The sequence below is a fragment of the Cyrtonyx montezumae genome, unplaced genomic scaffold (genome assembly GCF_038088225.1).
Source record: "Cyrtonyx montezumae isolate F1298 unplaced genomic scaffold, pur_monq_1.0 scaffold_17, whole genome shotgun sequence".
In the NCBI taxonomy this organism is placed as follows: Eukaryota; Metazoa; Chordata; class Aves; order Galliformes; family Odontophoridae; genus Cyrtonyx; species Cyrtonyx montezumae.
In genome coordinates, this window is record NW_027071903.1 from 2,046,545 (window position 1) to 2,060,009 (window position 13,465).

A 13,465-nucleotide genomic window follows, 5' to 3' on the forward strand; every position below is an offset into this window, starting at 1 on the left:
GAAGATAATTATCAGCCAGTGGTGAAGTTTAATTACATGAGAGTTGCTTTTTGACTTTTCACATTTTAGGACTGTGGAAAAACAGGTCTGCGTACCCAAATTCTGTTAAAAACAGGTTTGGGTACCCGAATTCTGTTACAGGCTAGTCTGCAGTTACTGCAGCCAAATGGTGGTGTCCCTTATCAGTTGTGAGCACCATTATTTATTCCTTCAAGGACTTCAGGTTATTCCCCTGGACTCACGTGGGAACACTGTAGTACCTAAGCATAACTCTAGTACTTAATTTGTGATCCAGAATATCTGTTTTCTTTCCTATATGGATTTTAATGAGTCACGTTCCTATTTAATTTAAAGCCATACTATTATATCATTCTGTTAATGAATCTAGAAGGTGGCTGCTTCCTCTGCTTATTTAGAGGCATAGTCAACAACTTCTCAGCCAAAGGCATCTTTCTTGTGGTGTATCTTCTAAATCTGTGCATTCATTGCTGTACTGGACTCGATCATTCCTTCCTTAGAGTAATCACCAAAAAACTTTGTGATCAACACATCTGAATTTCAAGTGTCTCAAAACTCATTACTGTGCACCTTGTTTCCATGTGAACTGCATTGAGTAGAAATTCCCCAGCACCTTTCCTGCGCTATAACACCTGATAACCTATTCCAAAAAGGTTTCTGAAAGACAAATCATTGGGCGTATGAACGTGATAATGTCATTTTATATTTTGTCACAGTCCCTTCTCTAAAAAGGAAAAAAACTTTAAAAATATTATTAGTACAAATTTCACCTGCCTAAGATTTCAAGGGAAGTCCATTAGCATAGTCAAGCTGATGTTACTGAAGAGTCTTTTAAAGAAAAACAATATAATGTCAAATTCTATTTTGTAATTCCTTTCTTATTACGAAGAACAATAAGACACATAAGCAATGCTCTCTCCTTTCTCGTTAGCTTGACATCTGTGAACAGCTTAAAATACTGCTGCTCACTGCAGTGAGTGCAAAGTGATGACAAAAAAAGAAGGTTATATTCTTTGAGACATACAAAAATTAACAAGTTGAGCTAGTTCATCAGTTAGAAATTGGACTGTTTCTTTTAGCAATCACCATTGCTGGAAAAACAAACAAACCCAGAACAAACACACCACAGGAGCAACTTCATGTGTCTGTCAGAAGTTAGTGACTTCTAATGTATATTCACACAAGCCCTAAAAGATTGGTAAATGTGTATTAACAATCCTGTATAGCACTGAGGAAGCCTTTGAAGGCCATCCAGAAAGTTTAGATGCTGAACTGCTCTTCATACAGAAATGAAAGCCATTTTTATTAACTACAAGCATTTCATTACATTAATATAACTTTCTCATAATACTGCCTTAAGACATTGCCTTGTCCCATGCATTTACTCCAATGTTTTCTAGTATATCCTTCCCCCTTTTACCCTAGCTATTAGACAGAACTATGGCAGCAAGCCAGAGCTTTGCTTTTATTACATGTGTTTGTTTCGATGTTACTTCATCATCTCCTCCATTCTTCTGGGCTTTTGTTTGCTGCTTCTACCTGTTGCATCTTGTTGGAATTCTGAATGGAGAGGTCCCTGAAGCAGAAGCTGACTTCTATTGCGTTGGACAGTGACCCACTGTTCCAATGTGTCCTTCAGTTTGCAAGGATACTAATTAGCAATGATTAGCAATTAGAATACCAGAATACAACTTGTAAGACATGCATGTTTGTGATCTCTACAGACTGCATCAACGTCTTAATCAATACTTCTGTTTGTTTAACAACTGTGGTATGTACAGAGCTAAGAACTACCATATGAGGTCAGACTGAAAGTCCATCTAGCTCAACATCTAGTATATTCTAATAGAAATCAGTTTTGATGCTTAGGAAAATAAAACCTATAGAGCAAGTGCTGCCCTTGCTTTTCCCTCCTGACCTCAAATAATGATGTACTGAAAGGGATCTATCCTCCTAGATGCTGTTTTCCCGTTCTTTGAAACCATTTGTAGCTTTGACTTCTACAACATTTTAAGACAACGAATTAAGATTTATGTGCTGTGAAGATGTAGTTCTTTGTCTCAGCCATTTGCCTCATCATTTCATTTGTTGTATACTTTTTCTTGCACAATGGGAAACAGCACTGGTCACTGAATTAACTAATCATCCTCCATTTGTTTTTCCTGTAGCATTCATATCTTCCACAGTCACTTCTGCTAGCAAGAAAATCACCAAAAGGTAATTCTGAATGAAAGTCATTCCACCCTTTGCGACCTCCTGCCTGCTTATCTTGAAAGTGGATGCAATGCTGCAGATGTGAAAGTGCAGTGGCATTCTCCAGTGATCATCTGCTTCATACTCGATTGCTTTTCTAGTAATACCTCAAATTCTCTTTGAGGTTTACCTTCTGCTAAGCAGTACTCTCGTCCCATGGATCAGACTCCTGTTAAGAGTTGAAACACCTCTTCTGGTTTAGTTTCACCTGTAGAGACTGTTCTGTGATGCAAACGAGGGTGTGGAAAATGGAGATCATGGAGAGATTCACTTCAAAAGCATGCATGTGATCCAAACTAAAATACTGACATAGCTGCATCCAAAAACCTTCCACAGCGATCCAAAGCTATCTCCTGATCAGGATGGCTTCTTCAGGGCTCATAGTTATGTGTGTATAGTCAGGGTTACTTTTCCTTTCATCGTTAGCTTGCAGTTATAAGCACTGAATTTCAGCTGCTGTCATCCAGCTCCTCACTGTCAACCTTTCCCTTGACAGTGCTAATAATAATTTATAGATTTTCAGCAACACATGTGGTTATTTTCAAATAATTGATGAGTCTGTTGTAAAACATTGGTCCCAGTACTGAGGTTTGGAAGCTCTATAGTAACCACCTATTGCTGCTTCCTCTCTGTGAACATGGCTGGCCAAGAGATGACCAACCCTTCTGGGCCATAGCTTTATTTCATTATCAGAAGCTCCTATGAGTCTTTTTCAAGAGATTTTTTTTTTTAATCCATTCACAGCAGCCATTGCCATTCCCATCCCCATTCATCCGTTCATTGACTCTGAGAGTTCTGTGAGATCTGACTTTCCCTCTAAAAAGTTATGTTGACTGTTCTCCAAATCGTGACACGTTCTCATGTATCTGCTGCTTCCAAGTGGTTTTTATAGTGCTACTACTTTTCTTACAGCAGAGCTCACAGACTGAGTGGTCTGTAGTCCCGTGTTCCTTCTTAATCCATCAGGTGCTGAGCATGTCAGTGAACGCATTTTTACGAGATGATTTCAAATAATACCCTCAAATCTGAATTAGTGAATCCCCTTGTGGAAAAAAACAAACTCAGTCCCTTTTTTTGCCCTTCTGAAGGAATGGGCTGTGCTCTTTGCGGGTGGTTAAGAGAAAGGTAGCGATGCCCAAGTGGGGCAACTGATCTTTTTCAAAGGATGTGTCCTTCTGACAGATGTTTCAATCCTTGTTTTGACTCAGTGCTTTGTTGTAGTCTATTAAGCATGCTGATGTTGCTTACGATACTATGGGAATCGAATTTCTTTGATAAGCCAAAAGGAATATAACAATTTTTCCTACACAAGTCCATCATACCAAATTACTGAGGAAGTTTTGCGACCTAACAGATTTCCAACAATATTTTAATTGTGCCTGATAACGAGACAGTACTGAAATCTATGTTCTCTGTGCAATAGAAGAAGACAGGTTTAAGTGTGTTTTCCTTCAGTTTTGCTATGCTGCCAGTCTGAAATTCTGATAATAAACGAAGAGTGTGATGTTACTGAACAGGACAAAAAAACCTGTTTTCCTTTGGTCAAAAACAGACCTTTTTTTATTTATTTGTACAGATGTAAATTGAGCCTATACTGAAAATATGTGTTAAATTCTTTGATACGTTCTGTTGTTCTAATAACTTAGACACTATGAAGGATTAAATAGGTTTTGGTTTATTTTTTTTGAACCAATGATAAGATGCCCAAAGTGTCATAAAATGTGCTGCAGAAATTTTCTGGAAAATATATGGGTAAGGAGGAACAACAAAAAGGGATTGCACTGCTGAAAATGTACAGAGCCAAGAAACTGCAATACTGCTAACAGTCAAATGAATGGACAAAGAAATGCCATTTACAGCATAGCTGGCCATCACAATTACTCCATTGATTAAAAAAAAAAAAGCCAATTTATTTCAATATTAGATCACATTTAAATTTCACCATTATTTAAACTAGCCTCTCTAAATATTGCAATCTTCAGAAACAATAACTAAACTATGACTTTATTGCCAGATATTAATTTTGAACCGAAGACCACGGCCAAAGTAAGGCACTGCATTTGTCATTCAGAAAGCAATACCAGAATTGGTTGTTTTTAATCTGTTAGGTATAAACACCGGAACTGACAAATGAAGGGAAGGATGTTTAGTGCAAGGGCTTTGGTGGGAGGAAAGCATTCACCTCCCACATTCAGGCCTTCAAGCACCATGCAGAGAGTATCTTCAGCAGCCTTTCCAAGCAGGAGTATGCTTGTGACATGCATCTTGAGTCAAAACTGTATCCAGATAAAGCACTTTGTAACAATCAAGATCATAACAAATCTAGAACATGCATAAGCAATTAACTGGTTTTTAGTATTCCAAAATACTGCTGAGCAGCCTGCAATGTAATGAGGAAGTTGGAGGAGTAGCAACAGTGACGTTGTAGGTAAACAAGACAGTCATAATGTGCATTGTAATATTTTATATGCAGCTGATGCTGGAATTTCTTAGTAAGGTAATGAATACTGCTGGAATTATCCAGTTATGCTTTTGAAATTCACTCGGTACCTTTAATTTAGAGAACTGTGACCACGCAGAAGGCACCTCAGACTAAACTCTTCTCAATTGGTGTTATTTCTCAGCTTAATCTATCATCCGGATGATTGCCCAGTCTGTGGTTAAAGAATACTGTCTGCAATGCAAATCGCATCCAATTTGGTCAGTCCTGAAAGCCTTCATCGGGCATTAAGGTTTATATGGGTGGCAAATAACGTAGCTTACAGGTTACCTTATTTTGGCTAGTTGTTTTCTAAGATCTGATTGTGATAATAATTCAACGATAACATATAGTAAATAGCTGATGCTTCAAAATACTTGTCAGTGAAGCTTTTCTGCAACCAAATGCTTAGCTGGTAGGAATAAACCCAGTATTAATCAAGTAAGCACTGCATCCATGGCTTTCAGTTCCACAGCAGCTTAATGCTGTTCAGCATCCCCCAGATCCCATGTCAAGCCACTGTTTTCTGCTTGTGAAATCTGCCTTGCTTCTTCAGCATGGAATTACGTCAATGAAGAGGGTTGATTTAAGTTGGGAAATAATAGTGTTTTCTTGCAAGTCACCTCTGCCATGGAAGATACATGTCTGAAACACTTAAAAAAATACTTTTTGGCTTTCCGATAAAGTTCACTCAACACATTTAAGTATGTATCTCCTCAGAAAAGTAACTCCACTCAAAGAGAAGCAAGATGGAAAACAGTGCTCAAAAGCCTGCATTTGTATGCAAAAATGATATATAAAAAAGATTATTTTCAAAGCTTTACATCTGCAAACCAAACCTCACGTCCAAAAGTTCAGTGGTACTCTCTCTGAATTGCATGTCTCCACATGCATTAAGATTTCAGCAGGCCAAATGGTGCCATTATTATCTTCAAGTTCTGACTTTGCTGGTACTTGAGTGCAGTTAAAGCTGAGAGATGTTGCAACTCATCCAGAAATATATTATCTTTCTAGTGGATCACATAACCTAAAATAAATGACAGCTCATTCTTACACAGCTGCATAAACAGAGTATGATTTAATTGATACCTGTCACTAAGGTGGACAAGCCTCCTATCAATGGGATTGTATCACTTCATTAAGAAGATGCTGTTTTTTAAAATGTCATTTTCCCAAACTGAGAAACACTTCAATGCCAAAACTGCTCGGTTTAAAAAGTGCTTTTATTACAGTGATCCAGAAATACATACATATGGCAGTCCCCTTCAAACTGAGCAATAATCCTTAGATCACGCATTTAGTGTTGTAATATAACCTGACACAATGTTAAAGTAAGACTTGAAATTTCAACATTGCTGTCCCCGGGTGTTTAACAGTGTATATTATCTATAAAACCCCAAAATTTTAAGTAAGAAGTATCTAAGTCAGCTAAGAACAGAGCAGGAAAAAAAATGGATGAACCAATAGGATGAATATGCAGGGAGGCCTGCATGGAGTCATTTTTAAAATAAAACTGCCATCTGCAAACTTGCTGCCCACAGACATACAAACTCGTTGACTTCCTTGATGTTTCTTCTGACCTCAGTCATTAAGAGCTTCATAGTGGAGATGCAAAATTTAGCTGGATCGACAATTTAAGTCCTACGTACCTTCCCCCCTACATGCTGGACATATAGATGAAGATTTTACACCACAGTCAGCTGCAGATGTCATATTCCAAATACCTCAAACAAGAGAAGAATAGCCAGACTTCCACTTACCTGTTATGATGGATACAATTCTCCCATATTCCACAGTGATAAGCAAAAGTAGTTCACAACAAAGAAGGGAAGTGATTCACAGGCTCTGAACCACAACACTAACATTCATCTGTATGGGTGCCTGTAAAGTGACTGGATGTTACAGAGATGGCAGCTTGGCTTGGTAAGCCTGCCTTCCCAGAGCACCTCCATGCCGGGTTACTATTTGAGCAGCGTCACTCCTTTGCCAAGCAGTAGTGCTCAGTGCACAGCCCACATCCAACCACCAAATGCCGTTGTCTTATAATAACACAAAAATCACAAAAAGGAGCAGAATTTTTAAGTAATGAGTAGGAGCTGAACCAGCACAGCTACTATTAACCCAAGAGGCACTGGCTTCATTTCTTTCCAGAACTAATCAAAACATCTAAGGAAAACATCGACAAGAGCGGGCAAAGGTCCTCCAAGCATCCCAGAAGTTACAAATACAAAATGTTATCACTGAGTTTTTTGGGTCAAAGTCGTTCTTCACAGAATTCCCACTGGCTCCACCAGAGTCACAACAGTGATACAGCTGATACACAATAGCCTTAAAATTACAAAGTAATGCGACAGATACCGCAAAATGGTGGGGAAAAGGTCAGTGATACCATTCAAATCATCGCGTGTTCCTGATCATTAAACGCCAGTTAGTAGAGTGTAAGTGCTTTTTACTTCAAAGGTCTGCGTCCCACTCAGTAAAATCCAGTCCTGATAGCGCGGTGCCATCCCGTAACTACAACCTTTGTCGGGGAGTTTGAAAGAGCATGACAAAGTAAAAGAGAAACGTCCACGTGGAACCTGCCAGATCCTCCTGCTCTCACGCTAAAGAATCTACACCGGATCACCAAACAGAGTCCAACTGCCTCCGCCACAGCAGCGGATCCACGCCCAAACACACACATCTGATGCACACAGCGCGGTCCCATATCACCGCCACGCAGACCCAACTCTCTTGTGCCCCAGCCCAAAGCTGCGAGCTCCAGACAAGAACCACGCAAACAGCCGCTTCACCAGGAAACGCTTCACCAGGAAAAAAGCCTGGCGAGGTTCTCCACGCCAAGAACTGCTGTCGGACATCCAGGATTTCTGTTTGTCTTTGGTGGCAGAGTTCCACCTCGGCTCCATTGACTGGAGCCGTGTGCGCGAAACACTTGGGTCCAGTCTTTCTCATTTTTCATTTCTCTTTGCCCCCTTCTTCTTCCCCGGCGCGACGCGAACGTCCACAGTCGCTCTCAGTTCGGGCACCACAACCGAGTGCCCGAGGTCCGACTGGGGCTGGGGTCGGCTCCTCTGCCTCTCCCCCCCGCGACCCCGCAGCTCGGGCGGCGGAGCGCTGAGCCTCGCCGTGCCGCGGGGGGCCGGGGCCGGCTCGACGCCTCTCTCTCGCTCCCTCCCACCCTCGGTCCCTCCCTCCCCACCTCACACCCGGCCGGAGCGGGGCCGCCGCCGCCGCCAAACTTCGGAGCCGTACGCGGGGCCGCTCCGCACGGCCCGGCCCTCCGCCGCCCCCGCAGCACCCCGGGCGCGAGGTGAAGCAACCTGGCGCCGGCTCCTGCACTTTGCACAGCGGGCTCAGAGCCGCCTCCATCCCTGCGTCCGCCGGCAGCGAGCTACGGCGCATTTTTTTTCGCACTAATCTGCACATTCAGCGCGTCCAGAGCGCCCGTGACTTTACCTGGACTTTCTCCACTCTCCGGGCTCATCACACCGCGATCACCTCCCCATCCTACCGCTAACTCTCGCTCTCCTTCACTCCTTCCTCCTTCTCCCTCGCAAGGCCTGCTGAGATCGAGCCCGATGGAAAGTCGAGAAAGAGAAAGAGAGGCAGAGGGAAGGGAGGGAGCAGCTCCATCCCTCCCTGCCCCCCCCACCCCCCCCCCGGCGCACACGCCAGCCCTTTCCCCCCACCCCAGCCCTTCCCTCGGCGATTTCCTCCGCTCTTCGGAACTACGAGGGCTCCGGGAGCGGCTCCCGGCGCTGCCCTCCGCGGCGTCCCGGCCGCCCCCCCCCGCCGCCCCGCGGCCCCCGCTACCTCGTAAAGGTCCCCCGAAGCCATGCTGGGTTGCGGGACCGGGCTCCTCCGCGCGCCGTCTCTCTCTCTCCACCTCTCCCGCTCGCTCTCTCTGTTGAGTAAACTGTGTTTTGCAGAATGACAGGCTTCGGGGCTGGCTGTGCGCAGAATCAGAGGCGAGGAGAGGCAGAGAGGCAGGCGGTGGGGCTGGCGTAACCGGCAGCAGCTCGGGCGCACAGCGCCGAGAGCCGCGTCTCCCCCGCGGCGGCGGCGGCGGCGGCGAGGCCGGCGCTCCCCCCCCCCGCTCCTCCTCCTCCTCCTCCTCCTCCTCGCCGCCCGCCGCCACCTCCTAGCCCGCGGGCACCGGGACGTCTCTCTCCCCTACACCCTCCGGCACGGAAAGTCCCGGGGCCGTACAGAGGGCGGCCTCCTCTTTTTCTTTCTCTCTCTTTCCCCCCCCCCCCCCCTTTGCACTCCCCCCCTCCCCGCCGCCTCGCTTCTCGCACTTCAAACTCTTTCTGCGGCCGGAATAAATAAATAAATAAATAAATAACGCATAAATAAAAGGGGCGGGGGACGAGGCCGACGCCGGGCGGGTTGGGCCCGCGGAGGGCCGCGCCGCCCGCCCAAGGTCACGGCGCGCGTTGCGCGGGGCCGCCTGCTCCTCTCCGCCGGCCTCGGGCGGCCCTGGCGGGCACCTTGCCGCCCCACCCACCCCATGGCCATCGCCGAGGAAATGGAGGTGGCGGGGCTGCTCCCGAGAGCCCCTCGTGCGACGCAGCCTGAGGAGGATGGAGAGCTCGTGGCCCTCCTCATCTTCCTCATCCCCCACCAGCACCCACCCTTCGCGGTGTGAGGAGAAGCCTCTCCTGCTCCCTTGCAGCCATTTTGCAAATTAGCCGGCCCTCTCCAGGAAATGGAAGCTGCTGACCTTCCATAACTTGGTCTTCGTGATGAGCAGCCAGCTCGTGTTGTGGTGTAGTGTGACTTCAGTGGCTGCCACCGTTCTAGAGCCTTTTGGGCCCGTTCCTCAGAGCTGCCATCCCAATGTAGAGCACCAGCAGAGCTGCCCGCACAGCTCCATCGTGGCCCTTGGTGTCCTCTTGGCCCACAAGGCCTCCACAAGCAAGTGGTGCTGCATGGAGGTGGTCTGCCATGCCTCTGGGATGGGGGAAGACCAGAAGCTCCCAGCCTCCCACCAGCAGCATGGCTGTTGCCACCATTGAGATCCAGTGTCTTTTCAGACTTTCCTAGTTACAGAGGAATTTCCTCACTAACTTGGCCATAAATTAGGACAAATTCACTTGGACAAATTTGCTTGTTACAAGCAGAAGTTCTGCTTTCCACCAAACACAGTGGAGTTTTGAGAAGATGGAAGCTGGCATGCAGGATGCCATGGCTGCTGCACTCCGTGAAGGAAAGGGCTCCATTTCTGTGGAGGTTTCTCAAGAAGCTTCGTGGCTGTATGCTGTGAAGGAGTTCTTCCTCCAGGTAAAGTGTGAGTGTCCTCTCAGTGTTAGCTTTCTTGCCATGAAAGAGTGCAGTTAGGCTTTGCTCGGATCAGCTCTTCACATTGTGACTTCACAGTGATCCTCCTCTTGTAATTAGCGGCTCTTAGACTCCGTGTTTTCCCCTTGCACCTAACGGTCATTGCTTTGGGAGCAATGCTGAACATTATGCTCTCTACTTCTGCTGTGGTTGTGGCTTTTGTTCGTCTTCATTTTATTGGCATTTTTCATCTTTTGAGTTCAGCCCTTTGTGTAGCACTGCACTCCACGTTAATGTGATGCTTGGCACAGTCTGCGCTATCATCTGAGTGGTGGATTGGAGCCGGTTATTGAGTATAATGCAGTAAGCCTGAGTATGGTTAATAAATATTGCTAGTATGGAGCACTGAATTATTTGTGAAACTTCCTTTGTGTGTCCAAATTCCAGCAAGTTGCAAGTGGGGTAAGGCCAAAGTCTCTTCCAACTGAGAGGGTCCTGGTTTGAAGTATTGGCTATTGGATATTTTGAATGTTGTCACTTTTTATCGTGAAAGTAGGAAATAACACGTGCATGTACAGATCTTGATTGACCCAATCTCCTCTACTGTGAATATTACCTCTGATGATTATGAACTTGCCAGCTAACCAGTTTACTATTGACTTACAGTTCAATAAAGACTATCTTATAGGAGTTTGGAGCTTAAAGACATTTATGGTTCATGTGGTCTGCTGGATGGTGTGATAACATTGAATTCCTAAGGACGAGCAACCCTGCTTGCATAAAACAAAGCAGTTTTTTTTCTTAACTAAAGTAACTGGAGGGGTTTTTCTCTTATTGCCAATTTGCCAGCAGTATTTGGATTTTTGAGATTTTGTATTTAGAGAGAAAAATGTTGAATGGATTAAGAAATACTGTAAACTATGTGTGCCTTTAGCAATTTTAGCAATTAATGCAGCAGAAATTTCTTAATTCCCAAGAAATGCATTACTTAATAATCACACCCCATAGTTTCTCCTTGATAAATCCTTTACTTTGTCTTACAGTAAAACTGAGCTTTATTGTTTACAGTATCAAATCACCTCTTTAGAGTCCTCACCGAGCAGGATATTTCTTTGATAAGTAGACATCTTAATATAGTCTTCAAAATCTGTTTTATTCCACCTACTATTTTGCTGCTTTTTTCAGCAGTGAAGAATATGTCAGTCAAACCCAGTGCATCAAGTGTGCTCTTCAGTAACCTTTTTCTGATACTGTTGCTGATCTTTATAGTATCAACTCACTGAAAAGATGTCTTGAATTGGTTAAAAAATGTCCCATCCCAAGAACGCGTGTCTTCTCTTTCAAGACAAGTCAAACGATCAGACGTTTCTTTCTGAGCTTTGGTGTTATTCTGCTCTCAGACAACTAAAATGAGAAAACCAACCTTGCCCCACGTTGGAAGAACTATCCATGAGCTGAGCTGTATTTTCAAAGGTGTATTTACATTGTATGTGTTTAGATTACACGAACACTGTCAATATTGTTGCCCTAAGATTTACAACCCAAACAAATATTAGTTTGGAATTATTGAGAAGATGAATGCTTTAGTGCATACTTTGAAGAGGGGAAACATCTTTTTCCTGATTACTCATTCCTTGTTTTAGAGTCTCTTGGGATGCAGTGGTGTGTGAGTCAATAGTGAGGAGCAGAAAGAGGGCTTTTGCAATTGTCAACCACAGGAAAAGTTGATTGTGGTTTCAGCGTATTTCCCAGTCATTAAGTAGAAGACAAGATTTGAAGTTAAAATAAGGAACCAGCTGACTTTCATTTGTCCTGCAGGTCTGTAATGTGACTTGTCAGGCTCTGCAGCATCTCTCTGAGCCTTCTGGAAAAAATAGAAATGGTTTGGTTCCTTACCTACTTTTTGAAAAACATTTATATTGGGAGATTTTCTGTAAGCAAAGATTCGCCCATTTTAATGGTCTTTAAATATCAGCATCTTTAAACTGAAATTGCTGCAAAACCAGATTTTAGTACAAATTGCAAAATCTAAGCTGAATGTTTTTGATAAATACGTGATTATTCATTACTCTCATTGTCTCTCTGCCTTCTTCTATTTCCCATCCCAAGAGAGTAATGCAAGCAAAGGAGGCATTCCAAGTGCAATACGTCACATTTGAACACTTGCTTTGGTTTGTTGGATGCTCTGGTTTCCACTATTTCAATTACAGGAGTTCTCTCCCAGACTGGATAAAGTTAAAAATGAAAGTATTTTATTTCAGAAAGCTAAAATACCGTTGTCATAGCTGTGCCATTGATTTGTTATTGATTGCTTAGTCAGTCTGTCCAGTGCTATGCAAATAGTGTAGGTATTGTACAGTCGATAATACAGTTCCCCCAAGGAGTGTACAGTCTAATAGTGCATTTTGGCAGTAAGCTCCATGAGAAATCACTGCTAAGAACCACATTGTGTCTTCAAGAGGAAGCTAAATGGTGGGAGAGAAGAATTTGGTGCACAAAGGAATTTAGGGAATTCCTGTATTAGGTGGCAGGGAGGTGTTAGAATTAAATGAGAGAAAAGTGAAAACAAGGTGAGGATGAGAGTATGGAGAGAAGGATGAGGAACCAAAGGAGAAGAAAGCAAAGAGAAAGCTGTGTTGAAGCCTTGTCTGGGTGGGGGAGTGGGGGGGAAGAGGCTAAAGGGAATATCTTAGCAAGTGGAAGTAAAGCAGGGGGTAAAGTAACACAATGACCATCTCCATCCAAAGAAGGGAGGATGACCAGAATGTGAAAAAGTGTCAGTCAAGGTAAAAAATAAAAGAGAGTGTTCTCGTGAGTTCATGAAGGAAGATCTGACAGGAAATGATGAGCAGGAAGAGGAGATCCACTTGTGACGTCTCCGTTCTGGCTGGGTGAGGGATTTCCTAGAGTTTGGTACCACGATGGCTGTATGCTCACCTCTTCAGTCTGAGAGAGAGCTAACGTATCCCAGGGAGGCTGTCAGGAAATTTGTCAGAGAAATGAGGTCAAGTAGGAGTTGCCAAACTGGATGAGGAAGTCCCTACCGTAGAGCTAGTACCTAAAAATAAGCAAATAGCTGAACATGAAAATAGGAAGGCACTAGTGTGTGTGTGTGTGTGTATTTGATGATAGATTTACATATTTTGTGACAAGAAGAAGTAAACTTGGGAAAAGCCTGATACATTTTGCACTCCGCCATGCTGTTTTTGAAAGCAAGCAAATAGTTGTGATCCATTGATTTTGATGCTAAATTAATGTCTTCCTCCAAACCCTTCTTTGGAGCTTAGAACATACAATTACCTATCAAGAGGAAACATTTGAAACAGAATCTGAAATACCACAGTGTAATGAAACAAACAATAATATGAAGAAAACAAAGTGATGTTTGTTAATGTACAGAAATGCTCCAGTTAGAACCTTTCTAGTGTTGAATGT

At 43.8% G+C, this 13,465-nt stretch overlaps 1 protein-coding gene across 1 annotated transcript in view; it reads right to left on the reverse strand.

Annotated features, from left to right (window-relative positions):
* CDYL2 (chromodomain Y like 2) overlaps positions 1-8,848 on the reverse strand; it is a 52,092-nt gene extending 43,244 nt beyond the window's left edge. Inside the window, exon 1 of the mRNA XM_065733125.1 lies at positions 8,564-8,848. Coding sequence (XP_065589197.1) covers positions 8,564-8,587 — 24 coding nt within the window. The 5' untranslated portion in view covers positions 8,588-8,848. The remainder of the gene's footprint in view (positions 1-8,563) is intronic.
* Between the last annotated feature and the right edge of the window lie 4,617 nt (positions 8,849-13,465).